At 44.0% G+C, this 24,433-nt stretch overlaps 2 protein-coding genes across 6 annotated transcripts; both read left to right on the top strand.

Moving 5' to 3' along the window:
• Window positions 3,023-11,698, top strand: LOC8064479 (beta-glucosidase 16). Of its 2 annotated transcripts, XM_021463241.1 has the most exons (12): window positions 3,023-3,301; window positions 3,622-3,688; window positions 9,140-9,198; window positions 9,320-9,395; window positions 9,543-9,617; window positions 9,747-9,834; window positions 9,909-10,161; window positions 10,288-10,403; window positions 10,518-10,767; window positions 10,865-10,967; window positions 11,132-11,240; window positions 11,321-11,698. In XM_021463241.1, the coding sequence occupies exons 1-12, from the start codon at window positions 3,089-3,091 to the stop codon at window positions 11,535-11,537; spliced, it is 1,626 nt and encodes a 541-aa protein (XP_021318916.1). In that variant the 5' UTR covers window positions 3,023-3,088; the 3' UTR covers window positions 11,538-11,698. The 2 variants fall into 2 exon arrangements, with proteins under 2 accessions (XP_021318916.1, XP_021318917.1); XM_021463242.1 differs by lacking the exon at window positions 11,132-11,240 and having other exon boundaries at window positions 11,321-11,476.
• LOC8064478 (beta-glucosidase 16) lies at window positions 18,655-22,766 on the top strand. 4 transcript variants are annotated; one of them, XM_002448124.2, is made up of 12 exons: window positions 18,655-18,861; window positions 19,235-19,301; window positions 20,019-20,077; window positions 20,210-20,285; window positions 20,594-20,668; window positions 20,810-20,897; window positions 21,016-21,268; window positions 21,387-21,502; window positions 21,608-21,857; window positions 21,956-22,058; window positions 22,222-22,330; window positions 22,407-22,766. In XM_002448124.2, exons 1-12 carry the CDS (start codon window positions 18,742-18,744, stop codon window positions 22,621-22,623), a joined length of 1,533 nt encoding a protein of 510 aa, XP_002448169.1. In that variant the 5' UTR covers window positions 18,655-18,741; the 3' UTR covers window positions 22,624-22,766. The 4 variants fall into 4 exon arrangements, with proteins under 4 accessions (XP_002448169.1, XP_021318913.1, XP_021318915.1 ...); XM_021463238.1 differs by having other exon boundaries at window positions 18,666-18,861; window positions 20,201-20,285; XM_021463240.1 differs by lacking the exon at window positions 22,222-22,330 and having other exon boundaries at window positions 18,666-18,861.

Below are 24,433 nucleotides of genomic sequence, written 5' to 3'. Positions count from 1 at the left end.
CTTTGGCTACTCAATGCTAAGTCCACTTGTCGTTTGACTTCCTCATGCGTTCTCGCCTCTAAGTCTTTTTCTCATTCATGTGATCAAAGCACTATCTCCTCTAACCTCCAGAGCCACTTTGCCTCCTCATCCTTTCTTCTCTGATGGCTTTTGTAGCTCTCATGTCCTAAGGGAAGCCATGATTCCTTGAAATTAACCCTTTGCCTCATGTGTCGCCTAGGGTGTTCAGGATTCCCGAGGGCGTATGGCAGCTCATCCTCTCTCGGTTAGGCTAGAACTCACCTTAGATAGAAGCATCTATAGCATTAAAAAGTCTTTTGCAGTTGTTAGGAGTGTTTCACCAATAATACATGCCCTCGTCTCTAGTCTAGTGATCCCCCATGCACAAAAAACCAAATCTTGGAGTGTTCAGGCCATTTCAAGGTACGAGGTGTGATCCCTTTGGCAACCACAAGGCTGCCTCCACACTTCCCACCTAACAATGGCACTTTTGTAGCCACCTGTTCCTAGTCTATGATGGTATACCTTTTGTCGTGCATTCTCTTGGTTCCTTCTCACCCACGCCTCACCCTCTTCTGAACTCTTGTAGCTCATAAATTCATCCCAGTGGGCCCTTAACTTTTTTTATGGGCCAACAGTGAAATCAAGAGTCACATTTTTCTTGACAAACTAATTATGCAGGGCCTTCTTCAAGGTATGGAATTATGTGGCCATCTTCTTGAGAGCCTAACTCTTAACTAGTTATTTTAAATTTTCATCTCCAGGTAGCTCGAAGTATGAAGTTATTTCATTCCAAAGAATCCTCTTGTATCTATCAATACATAACTAATATGAGGATCATCCTTCTTCATTTTCCATTCACACGCGTTTGATCAGGAGCTTGTCCCTAACAAGAAACCCACAATCTTCTATGAATTTCTTGCCATTATTTTTTGGCAAAAATGATTCATCGATACTGGTACTGGCTGCTGAGATTATGTTTGCATTCCTCCAACTTTTTGGTCGGGTCTTGTACATTTCTAGTGTTCGTCGACATTGATCCAGAGGGTTACATACGCAGAAACACAAAGATTTAGTAATATATACAAATGGAATTCTGCTTAATTTCAAATATAAGAGATGCTTGATTAAAAATACCTTGCCAACATTTTCTTGCTCATCAACGTCAAAATTTAAGTATTGAGTGCCATCATCGAAATCTGGGTTATCAGCCTCGTTGGGGCCATATTGAGTGCCAACATTGGTTGTCACCTTGCAGCTGGTTGGCCATCTTAATTAGTACAACTTTATATAAATCAAAACCATAGTAAAGTCATGCATATCCAAATGGAGTTAGGGGCCTAAACTTAAATACTATAGACTTTAGGGTTATTATGCCCAGCTTTGGTTAGGGTTTGCATGCACCGTTGAGGTTTGGCGGCGAGCTTGGGATATTAAGGTTTGGCGCGGAGCTCGGCCAGGTTAGGGTTTGGTGTCGAGCTCGATCCGGTTAGGGTTTGCATGCACCAAGCTCAGGTTTATTAGGGTTCCATATCAAATTCATATTAGTTAATAAATATCAGAATTCATATATATTAAAATTGGTGTATATAAATATATCAAAATTCATGTCACACTTGTGTCAATATATCGAAATTCAGATATGAAGGACTCGGCAAGGTACTGGAAACATCCTATGTAAGGGACCAAACATGGTGAGAGAGAACGACATGCAAATCCCACATTACGGGTGTCTAACAAATCACATCTGCCCCTCCAACCAAATATGGAACCGAGATGGCTCTTCCAACACCTTCAACCAACACACCATACAAGATAATATCAACTCAAAAAACTAGAATGAAAAGGGTGTTTGGTTCCCACTGACCTATCCTACTGAATGTTTGATACTAACTAGGAGTATTAAGGCCTTGTTTGGCAGGACTTCTCCACCCGCTTCAGAAGCCGTTTGGAGTTGTTTTATGCTAAACAGGGTAAAATGAAATGGCTTCACCGTGGAGCCCCTAAAAACCTGCTCTCACAAAGTTTTGGAGAGATATAAAGCTAAAAATAGTAGTTTCACCCGACTCCACCCGTCCACGTGGATCCTACTGTACATGGAATCCAGATTTGCCTTCACGAGTACGGCTGGGGTGTGCGGCCGCTGGGTCCTTTGTCGCTTGTTTAGGCGTCATGGTCATGGACTAACTATAAAATTAATTACACAGATGGAGGCTAATTTGAGAGCCACAATTAGCCAATGCGATGCTACAGTTTTATAATTACTCTAGTTGATATATATAAACATTCGATGTAACAGAAACTAAACTTTTGTCCCTGAATCTAAATAACCCCGAACCAGTTCCATTCCACTTCATTTTGAAACACACCATGCAGAGCATGCAGAGCAACCGTACGTTGGTTACATGGGACCAAGGGTGCCATCCATCCAGTTCATTGTCAATCACAATGATAGCCACTTGCCTTTAATTTCTTGGATACACAGGCACAGCCTCATCTCTGGTAGCTAGCGCGGTTCACACCTCATTGTCGTATCTTTTTTTTTCACACATGTGAAATGTCTATCACTAGTACAAAAATCGTTTTTGCTGGCACTTTGTTTTTTTTTTCACTAGCGGTTCACAATATCATGGCGCTAGTAGAAAAATTTCAGAGGGCCCAACAAGAAAACCGCCTGGACTGTGGTCCATTTTGTACTGACCCCTGGTACAGGTGGTGGGCTTGGCCGCCTGTGAAGATGCCTTTAGCACCGCCTGTAAAAATATTTTCTGTACTAGTGTATGCCAGCTATATATGTACGTAATAAGGCTCGTTTGGCATAAATAGCTTGGAAGGGCTCTAGCTACCTACTGTGGCACACGAATAAATGGCTTTGGCCCTAATAAGTAAAACATAATTGAAGGAACCAGAGAAAAGCTGTTTTTTTTTAACAAACCGAGAGAAAAGCTGTTACTTCGAACTGATCTACTACAGTTCTTCTAGCATATATTTAGCAGGAGCCTTGCGGAACTCTTCCAAGTTCCAACGACTCGGGGCCCTTGGTAGTGTGCTCCGGCTACGGGTGCCATGTGCCAAGGACCGGGTGCACATGCAGTGCATTGTTGGTAGTGTGTCTAGAACGGACGGAGGACTCAAGCACGGGGACCGACATTGCTGCGAGATCAAGCTGCCCGCCGTCATGGCGCGTCTCTTCTTCTTCCTCCTCCTCCTCTTTCCCCTCCTCTGCTCCTCCGTCACCGGGCTCAGGCGCAGCGACTTCCCGCCGTCCTTCCTCTTCGGCGCCGGCACGTCGGCTTACCAGGTACGGGCCGTGCGGCAGCCGATGCCGAGCTCAGCAAGCTGACTCTAACGCACGCATGCATGTAAGCAGTCTGCATGCTGCCATCATTTTTTTTTTCCTGATTAATTTGCAAACTGAAGGTGGAAGCCAGATTCCAACACTATCGTTTACCCTTTGACTACTCAACGAAATTTTAGCTCTCCATCTAAACCTTTCAAATTTTGGTTTGCTGATCTAGCCAAACCTGCAGTGATGATGTAGTCTATGTTAGTTGGATACTTTCTCTTCTATTGTTTTCCATTTAATTCCTTCTTATGACTATCTTCTACATCTCATTTTAGATTGAAGGCGCCTACCTAGAAGACAACAAGGGCCTGAGCGATTGGGATGTCTTCACTCATATTCAAGGTCTCAGTTGTGCATACGATGATCTAAGCCATTTAATTAAGCAACTCAATAATAAGGGGTATAAGCAAACTATATGGCCGCCTTGAGTGGAAGTAGTTACTATATACAGTGGTTAAGGAGATTCTAGAACAAGCGATTCGGGATATTTTCGGTGCTTTTGTTCAAATTACTTGGAGATGTATCCATTTGCCATTCCACACTGCACATTCCTCTTTCTGTTTTTCTTTGAACATCTCCAGCAACACTTCCAATTAACCCCATACTTCCAATTCGATATTGGTTGCGAAAACTCAGCTTCAGTAGGCCCCCAACTATACCCACATATTTGTTTGACCTTCTATTTTCTCTCACTATTAAGGCTGTATGAAAAATTCAAAGCTCGTTAGCTCGCTCGGCTCATAGCTAGCTCGGCTATAAATATTTTGTTGGAGTTAAGACTATTGAATATGTTATATTATATTATATTATATTATTACTATTTTTAAGCTTTAGATAAATACAAATATTATATTTTATATATATTTTATACCTGGCTTACGAACTTACGAGCCAGCTTGAGCTTTTAATGAGGCGAGTCGAGCTGACTTTCTAGCTTGTTAAGATAACAACCGAAGCCGAGCTAGCTCAATCCTAACAAGCTGAGCCGAGCCGAGCTAGCTCCTTGTCCACTAGTACAAAAATCAATTTCAGCAACACCTCCTATTTCCATCAAAGACGGTCCACATAGGAAACCGTTTCTAACTATATCATTGGGCACTGCAGCTTATGAACCGCCTCTGATGCAGCCGTTTTAGAGGCGGTTCAGTTAAGAAAACCGCATCTGAATTCTTAAAGCCGGTTCCTTTAAGTGAACCGTCTCTGAAGCTCTATTTTCAGAGGCGGTTGTCCTTAGTGAGCCGACGCTGAAGATCCATGATTTCCAGAGGCAGTTCACTTAACAGAACCACACCAATAAATGAGTTATTTATTACTAGTAATTTGGCTGGTCGCTCCGCCGAGACTAGAACCAGATCCACTCCTTCCTGCCGCCGCCGCCCGACGACGCCACCGACGCCTTCCAGTGCCGCACTGCCCAACTCCTCACCAACCTCCTCACTACTCCGCCCGACGACGTCTCTCCCTCGCCTGGATGCGCCGCCTCATTGACGCCTTACTCCTCTGCCTCGAGGAGTTCCGCGCCCTGCTCTTCGGCTCCAGAGACACGCCCGCAGCGCGGCCCCCGCTCGACCGCCTCGTCGCCGACTTCTTCGACCGCACCGTCAAGGCGCTCGACCTCTACAACGCCGTCCACGACGGACTCGACCTCGTCCGCCAGTGGCGAAAGCACCTCGCCATCGCTTCAGCCATCCTCGCCTCCTCCTCCTCCTCCTCCTCCTCCTCCTCCTCCTCCTCCTTCTCCTCCTCGCCGCCGCCGCTCGGCGAGGCCCTGATCCGCCGCGCCCGCAAGGCGCTCACCGACCTCACCATCCTCATATGCTCGACGGCAGGGACGGCGGGGGCGTCGTAGGCCAGCGCAACCGCTCCTTCGGCCGCCTTGCCAATGCCACCAACGAAAAAGCCGCCCGCGGCCACGGCTAGGGCCACCACCGTCGGAGCAGCAGCGGCGGGAGCTTCGGCTCTGGCTCGGGCTCCCACCTCAAGTCCCTCTCCTGGAACGTGTCCCAAGCCTGGTCCGCCGCGTGCCAGCTGCAGGCGATCGGGGGAGGCCTGCCCGTGCCCTGCCCATAGGACAACGCCACTGGGTCTTTAGAGGCGGTTTACATAACGCAACCGCCACAGACGATTCTTTTTCGGAGGCGGATTTTTTAAGTCAAGCACCTTTAAAGTCCCGTTTCCAGTGCTGGTTGAAAAAACCGTTGCTACAAAGACTTAAATTTCAGCAACGGTGGCACAGTGGCGGTTATAAAAACCGGCCCTGAAAGTCCCATTTGACTGACTCTGAAATCGTTTTTTGTACTAGTGATCCAGCCTTACTCACTATCCATTCCTATTCGTGTTGGTCCTCTACTCCACTAATTTTTTTCGCACAACTACTTCATACATGATTTTTCTCCGCATCTCCACACGACACGGTCGTCTTCCACAGCAGCGCAGCCTGCCCCAACGGCATGCCCGGCAGCGTGGCTAGCTCCTGCGGCCCGGCTAACCCTAGGCGGCGTGGCCTTGGCCAGCGAGGCCAGCCCCACATGTGGTTAGCCCTGCCCTGCCTGGCGAGGCTAGCCCCAACGGCGCTGGTAGCATGGGTGCCACGACCTGTCCCGGTGGCCTACACGATGCTGGCGAACTGCTCCCTAGGAGACGAACCTCAGAGAGAAGATGACACATGTGTCCCACATGTTTTTCTCTAGGAGAATGGTTTTGGAGGGTATGTTTTTAGGTAGTGTTGTTACAGAAAACAACCAAAAAATAGGTAGTGTTGAACTAGATGACTATCCAAATCAAGAGGTGTAAATTGGGTAGCATTGTTGAAGATGCTCTAGGGAATCTTTTAATGTTTTTGAATGGGGTGAGGAGAAAGTGAACAGTTTGGCTAATGAACGCTCTTCTGTTTAGTTTTTTTTAATTTTTGGGCAAAGTCTAAGTAAATAAACAGTTTTGAAAATAAAGGACCTGATTAGGATGACTCTCCGGCTCTGTGCTATAGCAAGCAAAGGATCCACAGTACGTGGCTCAACTTAAGCGGCGTTGATTTGGGAGCTTTTTACCTGTATGCCATTATGAAAGATTGACCAAACCACCATGCCACTAAAAAGTTGTTTCGCATCGCTGTGACCAACTTCATCTTCGACTATACCCGTGTGCCATTCCGTCTCTATTCCGTTTGTTTTTTAACGTTTAAGATGTCTGACACGTGGGTTCTAGGTAGCACAATGTCTTTCTTGCCCTTCGAGTCACGGATCAGTGTCGAAGAGCAGCCTGGGTCAGGCATTGCTCGTCATCTTGAGATAACCACAAGTACATGGATGCCCCACCGGCCACCGCACTAGACAACATCGCCCCGCTCAGATTCAGATTCCCGTTCACTCTGGCTCTCCCTTCCCTGAGACGGTGAGACCCTGTGCTTCGATCATTGTGAACCGCAAGAGTGAAGATTCCATGGCGGAGGAGGTGGCGCAGGAGCAACCGAGACGGGGGTCGGCGCCGGGCACGTTCTCGCGCGCGTCCAGTGGCGCTCCCAGTCACGTTCTCGCGCGCGTCCACCACGGCGTTCACCAGCCGCTTGATGCGCGCCCACCAGCTCGGCAGCAGTGCCACCGCCGCGCCGGTGCTGTCCGTGGTGGTGGCCGCCGTCGTTCTACCTCCTCGCTTTCCTCCACCGCCGCGGCGCCGCCTTGACGTTCCCCGCCTGCTCGAGGAGCGCCTGCTCGAGTCGCTGCGGGCCATGAACCACGCCGACGGCGCGCACACCGACAACCCGGTGCCGCGGACGGTGTCCAACCTTCTCGTGCACGTCCTCGGCACGCACGTAGACCACGTCCACGACATTGTCACGCGCCTCGAGATGGACCTCGACGCCATCGAGCTGCAGCTCGACAAAGGTGAGCGGTCGGAGGTCGTGGTCGGAGGTTGCTTTCTTGCTGGTCGTGGTAGGAGGCAGTCGTACATGGCGGGGTCCGGCGGTGCGCAGGCCACGACCCCCACTCTCCCGCCCACCGGCAGCCGGATGACCCCCGCCGCCGCCGCCCCCGACGACGGCGGGGAAGGAGCGCCGCCAGGAGGAGCAGGAGTAGGTGGGGGCAGCACGAGTCAGGGCATGGCGCGGCTGGTGCGCAAGCGGCAGAGCAAGCGCGCGCGGCAGAGCTCCCAGGCCACGTCCACCACGCGGCGGCCGCCTCGCCGAGCCCGCCGCCGCCACAGTAGCCATGGCCGCACGCACCGACACCACGCCGACCATGGGCGCGTCCTCCTCGAGCGGCAACCTGTCCCCGAGGCGCAAGAGCAGCGGGAGCAGGAGACCATCGCCTCCGCCGCCCTCTGCCTCCCGCTCCTCCGCGCCGCCTTCTCCCGCTCCGCCGCCGCCGCCAACGCCAACGCGCAGCCGGATGCTCTCGCGCGTCCTGTTCGTCAGGGGGTTCAACCACTGCTGCGCGCGCGTGCCAGCCTCCTGCTCGCTCGCGCTGCTCCTCCGTGTGTACGCCGCCGCCTGCGCCGGCGCGGGAGCACCGTGCGGCGTCCAGCTCCAGTCGGACGAGGGCGGTGGCGAGGACGGGAAGGTCGTTGGGGAGCTCACGCGGGAGGAGATGGTGGTGTTCCTCTGGATGTGTTGGGTCATGGCGTGGAGCACTTCGGCCTCGAGGGTGGCCGGTGACGGAGGGGAAAAGTCGGAGCCCGTCGCGGTCAATGGCATTGGGGACAATTTTTTTTTTTGTTGTCGAGACCGTACAGGGGCATTTAAGTCTATTGTCAGGCCACTTAACTGCCGTTAGGCTTAAAAATGGACGGAATGGCACACAGGTATAGCCGAAGATAAAGTTGGGCACAGCGGTGCGAAACAACTTTTTAGTGGCATGATGGTTTGGTCAATCTTTTATAATGGCATACAGGTAAAAACCTCTTGATTTGGATAGGTAACGAGAAGCTTTCGAGATGGGGCCAAGGAGTATAGTAGTGAATCCAGTAACTCGGTCACAGAGGTTCCGTCCGTGGTGAACGGTGATAGTGACGCCTGACGCGTAATCCGCACTGGAGCCCACCCAACTACTATTTGCTTAAAGAATGCAATTTTTTCTTTTCGAAAAGTCAAATAATTTAAAGTTTGCTTAAATTTATATAAAAAATAATATCATTTATGATATAAAAGCAGTACCGTTAGATTTATTATGAAATATATTTTATAATAAATTTTTTAGAGACATAAATACTCATATTATTTACTAATATAAATTTGATTAAACTTGTGTTATTTTAACTGGCATGAATCCCATAATTACATTCTTTTCTGTATGGAGGTAGTACTTGGAAACTTGAAACCCAACAACAAACGGCTGTACAATTTTGTGCTCAAAGCCTGAAACCCAACCAAAATCATTAATTCACTGATGATAGCAGACTCCATTCAGGATGTGCCTGTCCCCACTGTGATAGACTCCATTCAGGAGGTGGCTGTCCCCAATGTAAGGGGTTGTATAGTTTCTGAATTTTTTTTGCAAAATCCTCAAAACTCTAAACAGCCCACCAAAAACTTGATACCAAAATTTTTTAGTTTTGGTGTTTAGTTCCAAAACATTTTGCAAAACAGGAATACAAACAACCCCTATTTAAAGCCTCAATTTGGGACAGCACATTTTGGGGCCGAAAAATTTTGGCCCCGTACTTCCAAAACGCGAAAACATAACTTTTGGTCTAAAAAATTTTGGAAACAGGTCCTAAATATATGCGCTTTATAAAATCACAGACGGTCACTTGATTTTGTTTCCTGTCTTAGTATTGACTATTTTAACCAAAAATCAGGAAAGATTGAGGATGGAAGCAATGGCGACGTGGCCACTGACCATTATCATCGATACAAGGTAAGCATACATAAATACATATTTATGAGTGCTCATGCTTTTTTTAACCCTACATAAATCAGTAAGATAAAGGGGCCGGCAGTTCCAAAAAATAAAATCTCACTCGAAGTCACACTGGCAGGAGGACATAGAAATAATGCATTCGCTTGGCCTCGACTGCTACAGATTCTCATTGTCCTGGTCGAGAATACTTCCAAGTGAGCTCATTCTCAGAATCTCATGAGTTACACCAACTGTCGAACCTTTTGCCCCAGCTCCTAGCGCGACAAACACGCACGGAATCCTTCCTTAGTAGCAGCGTTTAACTTAATTATATGCTTTACCTTTCAAATGTCCCTGGTCAGAGGGTCGCTTCGGAGGTGTTAATCCGGCAGGCGTCAAATTCTACAATAGCCTCATCAACGGCCTGCTAGGAAAAGGTAATGCATTCTTTGTTCTGTTGTTGTGTGGCCAGCTACCTCCCTCCACAAATGCCACCCTGCAAAACAAGCAAGCCTTTCAGTTTAGTCTCTTTCAACGGGGCCTGCCATTTGATACGCTTGGTGCAGGGATACAACCATTTGTGACGATCAACCACTATGACATACCCCAGGAACTCCAAGAAAGATACGGCTCCTGGTTGAGCCCAGAGATTCAGTAAGCCCATATAATAGCTTTATCTACGAAGATGCAGTAAGCTCATATGTGGTTGTTTCTGCGTTTTTGTTCAGGGAGGACTTCACCTACTTTGCTGAGCTTTGCTTCAAGATGTTTGGTGACCGAGTAAAGCACTGGGCTACATTCAATGAGGCAAATTTTCTGACAAAGCTCAAATACTCCATGGGGAAGTTTCCACCCAGCCACTGTTCCGAGCCGTATGGGAAATGCAATTCTGGCAATTCATCGACTGAGCCCTACATTGCAGCGCATAACATGATATTAGCTCATGCAATGGCAGTCAACATCTACAGAAAAAATTACAAGGTACAACAGACACATTAATTTGGATATAAAGGGAGTTGCTCACTTGATGACATATCGTATGTGCGCTTGCTCTTAAATCCTCATGGAAGTTGTATAACTTTTTTCCTTGTTCTCCATCCTTCTCAGGTCAAGCAAGGTGGCTCTATTGGAATTTCACTATATATGAGATGGTATGAACCACTGAGGAATATCACAGAGGACCACTTGGCAGTAAGCCGAGCTCTGTCTTTCCAAGCTCCATGGTATCAGTGTATCAGTTGATTCAGTAACCTTCCATCATACTAGTATTTTACTATTGGAACTGACCGTTTGGTCTTCGCAATTGAATGCTCACTTGATGACATATGCTAAAATAGGTTCCTGGATCCCTTGTTCTTTGGTGACTATCCTCACCAAATGCGCCAAATCTTAGGTCCAAACTTGCCGAAATTCACTAAAGGAGAGAAGCAACTACTGAAAAACCAAATTGACTTCATTGGCATAAATCACTACGAAACATTATACATCAAGGATTGCATACATTCTCTATGTGATTTGGACACCTACGCTGGTGATGCTTTAGTTACTGAATCAGCAGAACGAAATGGGATACTCATTGGAAAACCGGTAAAAGTTGGCCTTGTATATTGCATTAGTCTATGCAACAACAATCCTACTTCCAAATTGATTGGCAGAACCTAACACTAGTAAATCAATATTGCAGACACCGGTTGCAAACACCTGTGTGGTTCCAAGCTCTATGGAGAAGCTGGTCATGTATTTAAAGCAGAGATATAAAAGCATACCTTTGTACATCACAGAGAATGGTAGGTTACTAGGTTTCGCAAAATCCACATATTAGCTACAAACGTGTGCCTTTGGATAGAACAATGGTTCACTACTATACATCTTTAAATATAGTACACTTGTAGTACATTGGTACCATAATAATATCTGTATGGACATCTTGATTGCCCTTTTGGTTTTTCAGGTTATGCGCAAATAGGCAATAGCAGCACCACAACAGAAGAATTAATTAATGATACTGAAAGATCAAGTTACATTCATGACTACCTCACTTACTTGAGCTTAGCTATAAGGTTGTTGCATTCCTCAATTATCTTTTCATGTAAACTGCTCTGCAGCCAGGTAATTACAAAACTTTGCTACTTCTGTGCAGGAAAGGAGCAGATGTGAGAGGTTATTTCGTGTGGTCTTTGATGGATAACTTCGAATGGCTCTCTGGTTACACCACAAAGTACGGTCTTTATTATGTGGACTTTAAGTCACTAAAGCGAACACCAAAACTGTCTGCTAAATGGTACAGCAAGTTTATCAAGGGCAATGAACATATAGAGATGGCCTCTGACGAATCACCTAAGCATATGGTTTCCTAGCACAGAAATACATAATTCTCAAGGTCCATATATGTACAATACTCAGTGATATGATAAAGATATTTACACAGGAAATTATTTGGTTAATTTCCTCGTGTCCATGTATGCCAGTGCCATAAACTCTCAACCATTTTTTATCAAATATGCATCTAAAGGGAGTTCAATAATAAAAAGAAAAAAGCAGAGTACATAATCTGACCATCCTCGTTCCTGGTTCAGAAGCCCCCAAAATGTATTACTAATATAGCAATAACATGAGGATGGTAACAAGATAATTACATTTTTATGATGGTTACCTGCGCTTGGTCTATATGTCCAGGTTTTGGTGAAATTCTAGCTTATCAGGGACTGAGGACTCATAGCGAATTCATCAACTATAACTTGCACACATAACTATTGACTATCTCTATATTAAGATGTGCATTACACAATGTGTTAGAAATGTGTGGAATATTTATTTATACTAATGGGTTAATGGACTTATGTAGTAATTAACAGTATAGGATTAGGTGAGCTAGGTGTTGGGTCTTGTAACCCGGGGGGAGGGGGCGCTGCACTTGTAACCCATTCAAGTCACGAGAGTGAGAAGCAACACAGCGTGACAGGCTCGGGGAGCTGGTGTTGCGGTTTTGGGGAGGAGCGCTCGTAAGCATGCTCCGAGATTTAGGCTTTGACCGAGCCTCGTTACCAAATATCAAGTCTCTTGTGCGATGTGTGTGATATCTCGTGAGCATCTCGCCTAGGAAGATCCAAGCAATCGCTTCCGCTTTAAGCGCTAGTATCACAACAGGTTGATTTGAAGATCTTAGGAAGCAAGGAAAGAGGTGAAGACTCGAGGATCATGCTAAATAGGTGCTGCGGTGCTGCTCTGGGTGGCGCAAGGTGGAGCATGGCGGCGACTGGTCCTCTGGTCGGTGGTGTTGGACACTCTAGGCAGGAGGCCTAGACAGTCCCATGGGCTACAATCTATGAGGATCGGCTAGTAGATGTGCAGTGGTAGTCGGAGTGACACAGTGCCTGATGAAGGCGGTGTAGGGAGCGTCGACCTTGGCTCGTGATCCATAATGGCAGGGCCATACGTGGTGAGAGCCAGGTTTACCGGAGCGTGGGAGCACCACGGTGGATGGTGGTGCGACCGAGTGTTGCATAGGGGTTGTGTCATGACACGGCGGACAGAGGATGTCGCGCGGTGATGCGTGGCCATGGTGCAACATGTCGTGCATAGGAGGGGTGACTGGTTTATGGTGGTTGGAAGCGGTCGGGCGTGTTTTCTGTGTTGAGTTCCTATGTGGCCCCATGTGATGTCCCATTTTGATCATACGAAGTTGTTTTTCTCCTTTCTCTTGAGTTTGAGAGTTGTAACTTTTTTATTTTGCCTAATGTGAGTTTCATCTTCTCTTTAATATAACCAGCAGCTCTCCTATGCACGGGCGTCTGACTAATAATAGTAAGATATGATTTTGGTTTTCAAATTTGATACTTGAAATTCGTCTTGACAAAATAATACCTGATATTTCGGTAACAAAAATTTCAGGTCTAGATTCAGAGTATTACCAAACTACCAGAAAACAATAAAACCGTACAAATATTTAGTGAGGTAGAACTACAGATGCAAGTCAAAGCAATATAATCAATAATTCTCAGTAGTATTTTGGAACAAAAGAACAAGAGCGCTAGAACATAGATAAATGTGTCCCAATGACATCGTCATACTTAATTAACATTAGAAAATGGACTACCAATCAAATCACATATAGTACACTAAATAGTATATACTCCTTTCATCCTATAATATAGTACATTTAACATTCATATATTGCCCTTAAATATAATACATTCTAGAGGACAAAAACTAATTTTACATTAAATATTTTTTATTTATCAATCAATCACCATTACTCATGTTGATGATAGTGTCCGATAAGGAAAGAAAAAAGTCTACATAACCACGCACCAAAATATAAAATTGGTTATTCTACCTCTGAGTTTTCCAAAATTGGCCAAATAACCCCTCAAGCGGTTTTGGACGGTGGTTTTGCTATAATGAAGCGGTTTTATCTTTTTGTTTTTTATTTATTTTGGCTGAATTTTTAAAAAATCATAATGAACCATAGAAAAATTATAAAATAGAAAATCTAATTTTGTTAGACTCCACATAGTAAATCTACAAAGTGAATATATAATAAGTACAAACTTTTTGATATAGTTTTAGATCTATAATTTTCTATAATTAATTAAAATAATTCATAATCATAAATTTTATGATCTAATTATGGTGGGCTAATTATTGTATGCTTGAACTATAGTAAAAATTTTATACTCATTAGATCATGTATGACTTAGTTATAGATAAAGTATAGATTTAACATGCATAAACCTAAATAAGTAACTAAGTTATACATGATCCAATAAATATGTAATTTTTATTACTATTCAAGCATACAATAATTAGCCCACCATAAAAATTTCACCATAGTTGGACCATAAAAACTGCAGCTATGAATTATTTCAATTAATTACAGAAAATCATAGATCTAAAACTACAGCAAAAACTTTATACTAAAACATATTATATTATATATTCACTGTGTAGATTTACACACATGGAGTCCAATAAAAATTAGGTTTTCCATTTTATGATTTTTTTGTGATTTATCATGATTTTTTAAAGATACAACCGAAATAAAAAAAAAGGAAAAAGACAAAACTACTTCACAGTAGCAAAACCACTGTCCAAAACTATTTTTGTATTATTTGACCGATTTTAGAAAGTTCAGAGGATAAAATATCTGGTAAGGTTTTATAGTGTAGGGTTATATAGAGTTTTTCCGATAAGAAAAAAATAAGAATACATGTATCTTTTATGTTCTCTCTTAATTTATCTTAATAAAAATGTCTAGAATATATTATTTTATAAAGTAGAGGATATAGGCTTAGACTATTTTGGGTAAAACAGGTACTGCGACCTAATACCCGAATTAGCTGAACAAAAGCCGCCTTTTTAAACTTATTATCCGTTTCAGGTACATTGATTTTATTTTTATTTTTGACTCAGGTACATTGAGTTCGGCAATTTTGGATTCGCATCCGGGTTTGAGTTTTGGTTAGAGCAAGAATAATAAGCCAGCCAGCAGCAGGCGTTATATCAATTCCACGTCACTAGCAGCCTTCACAGCATCTCCAATGGTTTGTCAAATTGTATTTGCCAAATCTTATGTTTTAGCAAGTGGCTAAAACAAATAGCAAGTGAAATAATCTTGTATCTTCAATGGTTTGTCATTTGAACTTGGTAAAATAGAAAAGGAGGCCCACATCCTTCAACCGTTCAACTGTCGTGACTCTCGTGGCCGCTGTGCGTCGCTGCTTCATCGCGGCGATCTCCATCTGCTGGCCGCCGTCCGACGCCGTCTCCATCTCTTGGCCGTGGTGCTGCGCCGTGGTCTCCGCCGCCGTGCTGCGCCGATCTTTGATTCTGCCGTGTCTCCATCGTACGCAGGTCAGTATCTCGTTCCCAGCCTTCTCCACGTTGGTTCGTAGCATCTCGTTCAAGTTATTTGTTCCCAGCCTTTGTTCAGTATCATGAATATACCTAGATGAATACATTGAGTTTGATTTTTTCAAAAAAATACATTGAGTTTGTTCAGGCTGCTGTCGACACTAGTCTCTGATTACGATAGCAGATGGATAGCAGAGATACATGCACAATAGGACAATAAAGGAGCTGATCGATCTAGCAGATACATGCACAAGACGATTAACATATACCTTCATCAATCCATCTGCAACTCTACAACTTCCAGGAACATACCTTCACGAACGCGAGGAACGGAGGCTGCGAGGACGACGACGGATGGAGGCCGTGGGGACGAGGGACGGAGAACGGCCGCGCAGACGACGACGGATGGAGGCCGCGCGGACGATGACGGACGACAGCCGCGCGTACGACGACAGACGGAGACCGCGTGGACGACGGAGGCAAGAGGACGGGGCAGCGATGACCACCACGGCGCGAGGGACCGACCGACGCCGCGACGAACTCGATCTGTTCAGCGACGTGAGGGACTCGATCTCATCGGCCGGAAAATTCCGACGTAGCGCGGGAGAAGGGGCGGCGCGGGCTTCGTCGCACGATGGCAAGTCGCAGAGTGCGCGCAAATTTGCGCGTGGAGCGCCTCTGGATAGCAACTCCTCAAAATTTGGCAAGTCCTTTAGCAAACCATTGGAGAATCAAATTTGTAGTTTTTGCCAAATAAACAAGGATAGCAAGTGCAAATAACAAACCATTGGAGATGCTCAACCTACTGTATAATAGGCTAACTGTAAGAGCTGGCTGTAGAGGAGACTTGTACATTTATTATTTGCATCTGCATACCAAGTGCAGACGGCTTCTCGCTCACACACAAAGGTTAGGAGAGGGCTGGGAGAGTAAATATTTTCTTGTACCTTGTGCTCTAGCCGGCGGTAAATCTCTCTCCAACGTGGCTCTTTTTTATATTTTTTTTTACGAGGAGGGGCCTTGACCCCTAAATGAAATTTTTTATTGAAGAGGAAATAAAGAAAACAACAAAGCTCAGGGTTACAAGCAGTACAAAACAGTAACAGCAAGAGCCAAGCGCTCAGGAAAAAAAAGAAACAAAGAAAATGAAACTGAAGCAGTGGTTCAGATCAGTTCTAAAGATTCTATCCATTGATCAAAGAGAAAGGAGAGGTTGTCTTTGACTCTGAGCCCAATAAGTTTGCCCTCTTTGAAGAATGACGTTCTGCAATCAGATAGATTCATTTGGTTGTTTCTGAAGATTAATTCATTTTTGGCTGTCCAAATGACCCAACGGATCAAGATAATTGTTTCCATGAAGAATTGCGAATCTAACTGAATCTTGAAGGCGCTGAAATTCTCAAGAACCGTGCCATCCTGGATTGTTTCTAGATTGAACATGCCCCAGCAAGCTTGAGCAAACGGGCAGTGAAAAAACAGATGTTCAGAAGTCTCTTCCGATCCCGTGTTACACCATTCATAATTAGTACTGTCTAGGTGCATATTTTTACTTCTTAGGATGTTTCTTGTACTTAATTTGTCTTTGAGAAGGAGCCATATAAAGACTTTCTGTTTTGGTTGGCAGAAGTTTTTCCATATCCATCTGAAGACCGGTTCCGTTGCTTGGTGTCCTATCAAGGTTCTATAAACCTTTGCTGAAGAAAACTTTGTGGATCTTCCATTCAGAGTCCAGACATCAGGTTCCTCTCTCATGACTGTAGTTTCCATAATTTGTTGGATACACTCCTATTGACGTGTACTTCTCTCAGCCGGCTAATACAGCTAGGCCCTGTTTAGATCCAAAATTTTTTGGATTTTGACACTGTAGCACTTTCGTTTTTATTTGACAAATATTATCCAATTTTAGAGCAACTAGGCTTAAAAGATTCGTCTTATGATTTACAGGTAAACTGTGCAATTAGTTATCTTTTTTATCTATATTTAATGTTCTATGCATATGCCACAAGATTCGATGTGATGTGGAATCTTGTAAAGTTTTAAGTTTTTTGGTGTATCTAAACAAGGCCTTACTATACTTGCCCTTATCGAGTTTTAGGTCAGTCTCGATATATAGTTTCATGGTATAATTATTAAGACTATAAATTAGATAACTAAGCCACGTAAGTTTCATGGAAATAAAACTCCTCTCTCAGATCAAGTTTAATAATACAGCCTACTTGTTGGCTGTAAAAAGTTCCTTATAACATTCTTCCAGCCCACTCATACAATAGTTAGCTATTCACTATTAATAGCTGGCCCACTTATCTCTTTCACAAAGTATTTTTTGTTTCTGTGCCTAAGCTGGCTATAAGCTTACAGCCTGCTTCTTCTCTCTTTCCTCCCTTCTCTACTCCACCTCAGCTATAATACTTGCTCTTATCTGATGAAACTCTTTTATTTAATAACTCTGCCAAATCAGCAATTTTACTTATATGTCACCCTATTTAGGCCTTGTTTAGTTCTCAAAAAATTTTACAAAATTTTTCAGATTCCCCGTCACATCAAATCTTTAGACACTTGCATAGAGTATTAAATATAGATAAAAATAAAAACTAATTGCACAGTTTCGTCGGAATTGACGAAACGAATCTTTTGAGCCTAGTTAATTTATGATTGGATAATATTTGTCAAATACAAACGAAAGTGCTACTATTCCTATTTTGCAAAAAATTTTGGAACTAAACAAGGCCTTAATGTGCATGACACTCTCATGAATGACCTTACTGCACGGTTTCACATACCAACACGTCGTCAAAATTGAAATGAAACCATCTATAAAATAACCCCAACAATGAAGCATTTCACTTTATTGTTTCCAAGGCTAAGCAAAGCATTTAATTGCTGCAAAATGATTGGATCACATGCAAGATGGTGAAACGATCTGGATCTCAGTGGGGATTCCATCACATTTCACCGCGTAGAAAACAACGCCCGTGGAGTTTCGAGATGGTGAAACTACTTCCTTCTCTCTCCTCTTCGTTTCATGCAAAAAGTGTAGTTTTGCTGACATAGCACTCTAATAAATATACATGACATCCTGGTGAAACCCCCACTGAAACTAGGGCCTTGTTTAGTTCACCCTGAAAACTAAAAAAATTTCAAGATTCCCCGTCACATCGAATCTTGTGGCACATGTATAGAACATTAAATATAGACGAAAACAAAAACTAATTACACAGTTTAGCTGTAAATCACGAGACGAATCTTTTGATTCTACTTAGTCCATGATTGGATAATATTTGTCACAATCAAACGAAAGTACTACAGTACCGAAAACTTTTCACTTTTCGGAAGCCTAGCCTTATACCTATCGCGACCGGGCGCAGACGTACAGTGTGATGCAAAAAGTTTTTGGATTTTGACACTGTAGTATTTTCGTCTTTATTTGACAAACATTGTCCAATTATGGAGTAACTAGGCTTAAAAGATTTGTCTCGTGATTTATAGGTAAACTATATAATTAGTTATTCTCTTTAACTATATTTAATACTTCATGTATGTGCCGTAAGATTCGATGTGACGAAAAATCTTGTAAAATTTTGGGTTTTTGGGTGTATCTAAACAAGGCCTTATTGCCTCATTGGTGATGTGACTAGGACGTACCAACAGCGCCACGGCAGGCATGGGGACTGAGAATTGCTGCGAGGTCTAGACAGGCTGCCCGCCGTCATGGCGCGTCTCTTCTTCTTCGTCCTCCTCTATCCCCTCCTCTGCCCCTCCATCACCGGGCTCAGGCGCAGCGACTTCCCGCCGTCCTTCCTCTTCGGCGCCGGCACGTCGTCTTACCAGGTACGGGCCGTACGGCAGCCGTTGCCAAGCTCAGTAAGCTAGCTCTAAACGCACGCGTGCACGTAGTCTGCAACTCTGCGTAGTTTATTGACTAGATTGAGCTGCGTGCCGCCATCATTTTTTCATTATAATTTGCAAATGCATGGGAGGTGAAGCCAGGTTCCTTGGACGGGCTAGTTGCTCTGCTATATATGGCTGTGTGTCTCATTCTCCTTCTGCAGTTTCCCATTTTACTATAATGGAAACCTTCAATTTTTGTTTTGCTTATCTAGTCATACCTGTACTGTCTGATGATATAGTATGTTAGTTGGATACTTTTCTCCTCTGCTGTTTTCCCATTTAATTTCTTCTTGTGACTATCTTCTAATTCTAGATTGAAGGCGCCTACCGAGAAGACAACAAGGGTCTGAGCAATTGGGATGTCTTCACCCATATTCAAGGTGCTTCCATAGATCTCAGTTACTATGTATATGATGAGCAACCCAATAATAAGAAGTATAAGCAAACTATGGCCACCTTAAGTGGAATTAGCCACTATTATATAGTTAATGACATTCTAGAACAAGCGATTCTTGGGGGTATTTAATATTTTCAATAATGCTTTTGTTGAAATTTCTTGGAGATGTGTCCATTTAGGACGTTATTATATTGCACACTGCACTTTCCTCTTACAGGTTTTTATCTCAGTTAGAGGATCATTTCACGCTCTTGAATCAGAGGAGGAAGTGAACATTTTTGGCCAATGAATGCATCTTCTGTTTAGAATTGGGAGGGGCTTAGCCGCTTAGGAAATAAGGGCCACAGAACGTGGCTCCGCTTACGCCACGTCGATTTGGGAAGGTAATGAGAAGCTGTCCAGATGAGGCGACACTCGCAGAGGATGATAGTGACGCCAACCCAATAGCCAGCTAGGACAATTTTCTGCACGTGCCTGCCCAGCTATAAACATGTGCTCTTAGCCGCTTAGGCTGTGTGGATCCTAGCTAGTTATGCATAGGCCATGGTTTAAAATCCTTGTGTCAACTCAATTTAATGAACTTGAAATTATTAAGCTTTTCTTATCGAAAAACAAATAAAAAAGTGCACTTTGAAAATCACATACATGCTTGATTTGTTGCCTGTGTTGGTCTTCGCTATCGCTATTAATAAAAAATCAGGAAAGATTGTGGATGGAAGCAATGGCGACGTGGCTGCTGATCATTATCATCGATACAAGGTAAAGCATCATCATATAAGACATTTTACCAGTGCTCATGCTTTTTTTAACCCTGCATAAATCTGTAAGATGAGGGGGTCGGCAGTACCCTCCAAAAAATAAAATCTTACGACTCAAAGTCAGCACTGGCAGGAGGACATAGAAATGATGCATTCGGTTGGCCTCGACTCCTACAGATTCTCATTGTCCTGGTCGAGAATACTTCCAAGTGAGCTCATTCTCAGAATCTCATGTGTTACTTCCATAGTTTTAAATATCCCGCTATAGCTGCCGCTATAGCCCGCTATAGTCTTTTGAGGCAGAGTGCCGCTATTTGTGTTCATGTACAATTTAGCCGCTATATTCCGCTATAGCCCGATTTAGCTCCGCTATTAGCTGTTTTAGACATGAACCGCTAAACGTCTTAGCCCGCTATTTAAAACATTGGTTACTTTCAAGGGATTAGATTGCACAGAGTCCTTTAGTACCGGTGTTTAACTTACATTATATGCTTACCTTTCAAATATTCTTGGTCAGAGGGTCGCTTCGGAGATGTTAATCCGGCAGGCGTTAAATTCTACAATAGTCTCATCAACGGCATGCTACAAAAAGGTATATATGCCTTCTTTCTTCTATTAATATGTGGCCAATGCCTCTCTCCACAAATGCCACCCTGCAAAACAAGCAAGCCTTTCAGTTCAGTCCTTTTTATCTGGGCCTAGCAGGCTGGCACTTGATACGCTTGGTTTGCAGGGATAGAACCATTTGTGACGATCAATCACTATGACATACCCGAGGAACTCCAACAAAGATACGGTTCCTGGTTGAGCCCAGAGATTCAGTAATAAAACCCATATTATAGCTTTCTCTACAAAGATTTCCCAACAACTTCTAAGATAAATGTCACCGCACCAAGATGCAGTAAGCTCATATGTGGTTGTTTCTACATTTCTGTTCAGGGAGGACTTCACCTACTTTGCTGAGATATGCTTCAAGATGTTTGGTGACCGAGTAAAGCATTGGGCTACATTCAATGAGCCAAACCTTATGGCAAAGCTCGCGTACTTCAACGGCAAATTTCCACCAAGCCACTGTTCCAAGCCATTTGGGAAATGCAATTCTGGGAATTCATCAACTGAGCCCTACATTGCAGCGCATAACATGATACTAGCTCATGCAAAGACGGTCAATATCTACAAAAAGAATTACAAGGTACATAATACACATTTGGATCAAAAGGGAGTAGAGACTAACCGTGTGCTTGCTCTTAAATCCTAAATTCCTAATGAAAGTTATATAAGTTGTTTTCCTCGTTCTCCATCATTCTCAGACCAAGCAAGGTGGCTCTGTTGGAATTACAGTATATATGAGATGGTATGAACCACTGAGGAATATCACAGACGACCACTTGGCAGTAAGCCGAGCTCAGTCTTTCGAAGCTCCATGGTATGAGTTGATTCAATAAACTTCCATCACTGTTATTGTACTATTGGAACTGACTTTCTTGGTCTTCGTGATTGAATTCTCACTTGAAGGTATATGCTAAAACAGGTTCCTGGATCCCTTGTTCTTTGGTGACTATCCTCACCAAATGCGCCAAATCTTAGGTCCAAACTTGCCGGAATTCACAGAAGGAGAGAAGCAACTAATGAAAAACCAAATTGACTTCATCGGAGTAAATCACTACAAAACATTATACGTCAAGGATTGCGTATATTCTCTATGTGACTTGGACACCTATGCTGGTGATGCTTTAGTTTCTGAATCAGCAGAACGAAATGGGATACCCATTGGAAAGCCGGTAAAAGTTGGCCTTGTACATTGCACTATTCTATGCAAGAATGATTCTACTTCCAAATTGATTCTACACAACCTAACACTACTAAATTAATATTGCAGACACCGGTTGCAAACAACTATGTGGTTCCAAGCTCTATGGAGAAGCTGGTCATGTATTTAACGCAGAGATATAAAAGCATACCTTTGTACATCACAGAGAATGGTGGGTTAGTAGGTTTAGCAAAATCTACATATTAGCTACAAAACGTGTGCCTTTGTACAGAACAATGGTTCACTTCTATGCATCTTTATATATAGTACAATTGTAGTACACTGGTACCATAACAATATCTGTATGGACCTCTTGATCTCCCTTGGTTTTTCAGGTTATGCCCAAATAGGCAATAGCAGTACCACAACAGAAGAATTAATTAATGATACTGAAAGATCAAGTTACATTCGTGACTACCTCACTTACTTGAGCTTTGCAATAAGGTTGTTGCATTGCTTATCTTTTCATGGAAACTGCTCTGCAGCCAGGTAATAACAAAACTTTGCTACTTCTGTGCAGGAAAGGAGCAGATGTGAGAGGTTATTTCGTGTGGTCTTTGATGGATAACTTCGAATGGCTCTCTGGTTACACCATAAAGTACGGTCTTTATCATGTGGATTTCAAGTCACTAAAGCGAACACCAAAATTGTCTGCTAAATGGTACAGCAATTTTATCAAGGGCTATGAACAGATAGAGATGGCCTCTGAAGAATCACCTAAGCATATGGTTTCCTAGCACAGATATACAGAATTCTCAAGGTCCGTATATGTACAATACTCAATGATTTGATAAAGATGTTTACACAGGAAATTATTTGGTAAATTTCCTCGTGTCCATGTATGCCAGTGCCATAAACTCTCAACCAATTTTTTATCAAATATGCATCTAAAGGGAGTTTACTAAGAAGAAAGAAGCAAAGTAAATAATCTGACCATCCTTATGATGGTTACTAATATAGCAATAACATGAGGATGGCAGCAAGAGAATTGCATTTTTATGATGGTTACCTACGCTTGGTCTATATGTGCAGGTTTTGTGAAATTCTAGCTTATCAAGGACTGACTGACTGAGAACTCATTGCAAATTCATCAACTATAACTTGCACACATAAGAGCATCTCCAACCATTATGCATTTGAAGTTATGCATTTTAGGCAAATTTCAAACCCCCAAATGAAAATGACAAGGCTAAAATCGGGTGATCTCCAACCGTTATTGAAAATGCCAAGTCCATCATCTTTTTTTTCCCGGAAATTTTGTTTCGCGGCACTCCTTCCCGCGCGGCCAATCGATCCCGCGCCAAACAGCCCGCCGTCGTCTCCCGTTCACCAATTCCCGCGCCAAACAGCCGCGCAGTACCGATCGTGAGCTGCGCAGTTCGTCGTTCCCGTTCGCAGTACCGATCTCCCGTTCCGTTAGTTCCCGTTCACCGTACCAGTTCGTCGTCTGTTGGCCATCAGTTCGTCGTCGTACAGGTTCGCCCCTTGGCTCCAATACCGATCTCCATCAGGTCCTGTTCCCCATCAGTTTCCGGTCGCCGCCATCAGTTCGTCGTCAAGGCAGGTCGCCGCCATCAGTCAAGCCGTTGCAGCTCGCGAGCAGCAGAATTTCGTGAAGCCAACATGGGATTGAGGGTACCGGAGAATGGATCTAGCCGTATTGCACAGCGCATAGCCAAGGTTTGAACTTCGTAGCCGAATATCTTGATCCAATTCATGTGGTCTTTGTTCGATGTACTGAGCTGCGCAGTTGTTATCAGTTGCGGGCTTCAAGATCACGTCGCCGAAATCAATTGCTTGACGACTCTTCGAACGACGAGGCCTACGACATGATGACAACTGCTTGTATTGTGCGCCAACAGCGGTACCCAATCCCCAAGCCGCCAAAAGCAGCCCAACCCCGAAGCCGCCAACAACAAAACCCTAGATATCGCATTGATGAAGAAGGCGTACATGGCCGGCGTTGATGAGGAAGGCGTCGTAGATTCGTCCTATCGCGCGCTGCGTCGTCCTATTGTGCGCTGCTTCGTCCAAACGCGCGCGCGAAGCTGGCGAAGGAGGACGCGCGATGCTTCTCCTATCGCGCGAAGTGGTGGCGGCGCGAAGGGAAACCGCGCGAAGGGAAGAAAAAAGCCCGCGAGGTGGAACCGAGAATCCCGTGATCTCTATTTGCATAGCCGGACTCCATTGGCATATATGTCAAGTTTCTCCCTCCAAATGCATAGCTATGTAAAATGCAAAGTCCAAATGCATAACGATTGGAGGGGTTTTTTTTGGAGTTTTATGTATTTTGGTAAATGCCAAGTCCATTTGCATAATGGTTGGAGTTGCTCTAACTAGTGGCTATATGCATTAAAATGTGCATTACGCGGTGTGTTAGAAATGTGTCAATATTTATTTGTACTAATGGGGTTACCGTTGATGTGTTGTAATTAACTAGCAGTATAGGATTAGATAATCTAGGTGTTGGCTCTTGTAACTCGGCCCGGCCTGGCCTCTCTATAAAAAGAAGAGGGGGCTTCACTAACCCACTCAAGTCATGAGAGT

The sequence above is a fragment of the Sorghum bicolor genome, chromosome 6 (genome assembly GCF_000003195.3).
Source record: "Sorghum bicolor cultivar BTx623 chromosome 6, Sorghum_bicolor_NCBIv3, whole genome shotgun sequence".
Lineage (NCBI taxonomy): Eukaryota > Viridiplantae > Streptophyta > Magnoliopsida > Poales > Poaceae > Sorghum > Sorghum bicolor.
The sequence above is the reverse complement of the archived record's forward strand: the minus strand, read 5'-3'. Positions and strand labels throughout refer to the sequence as shown.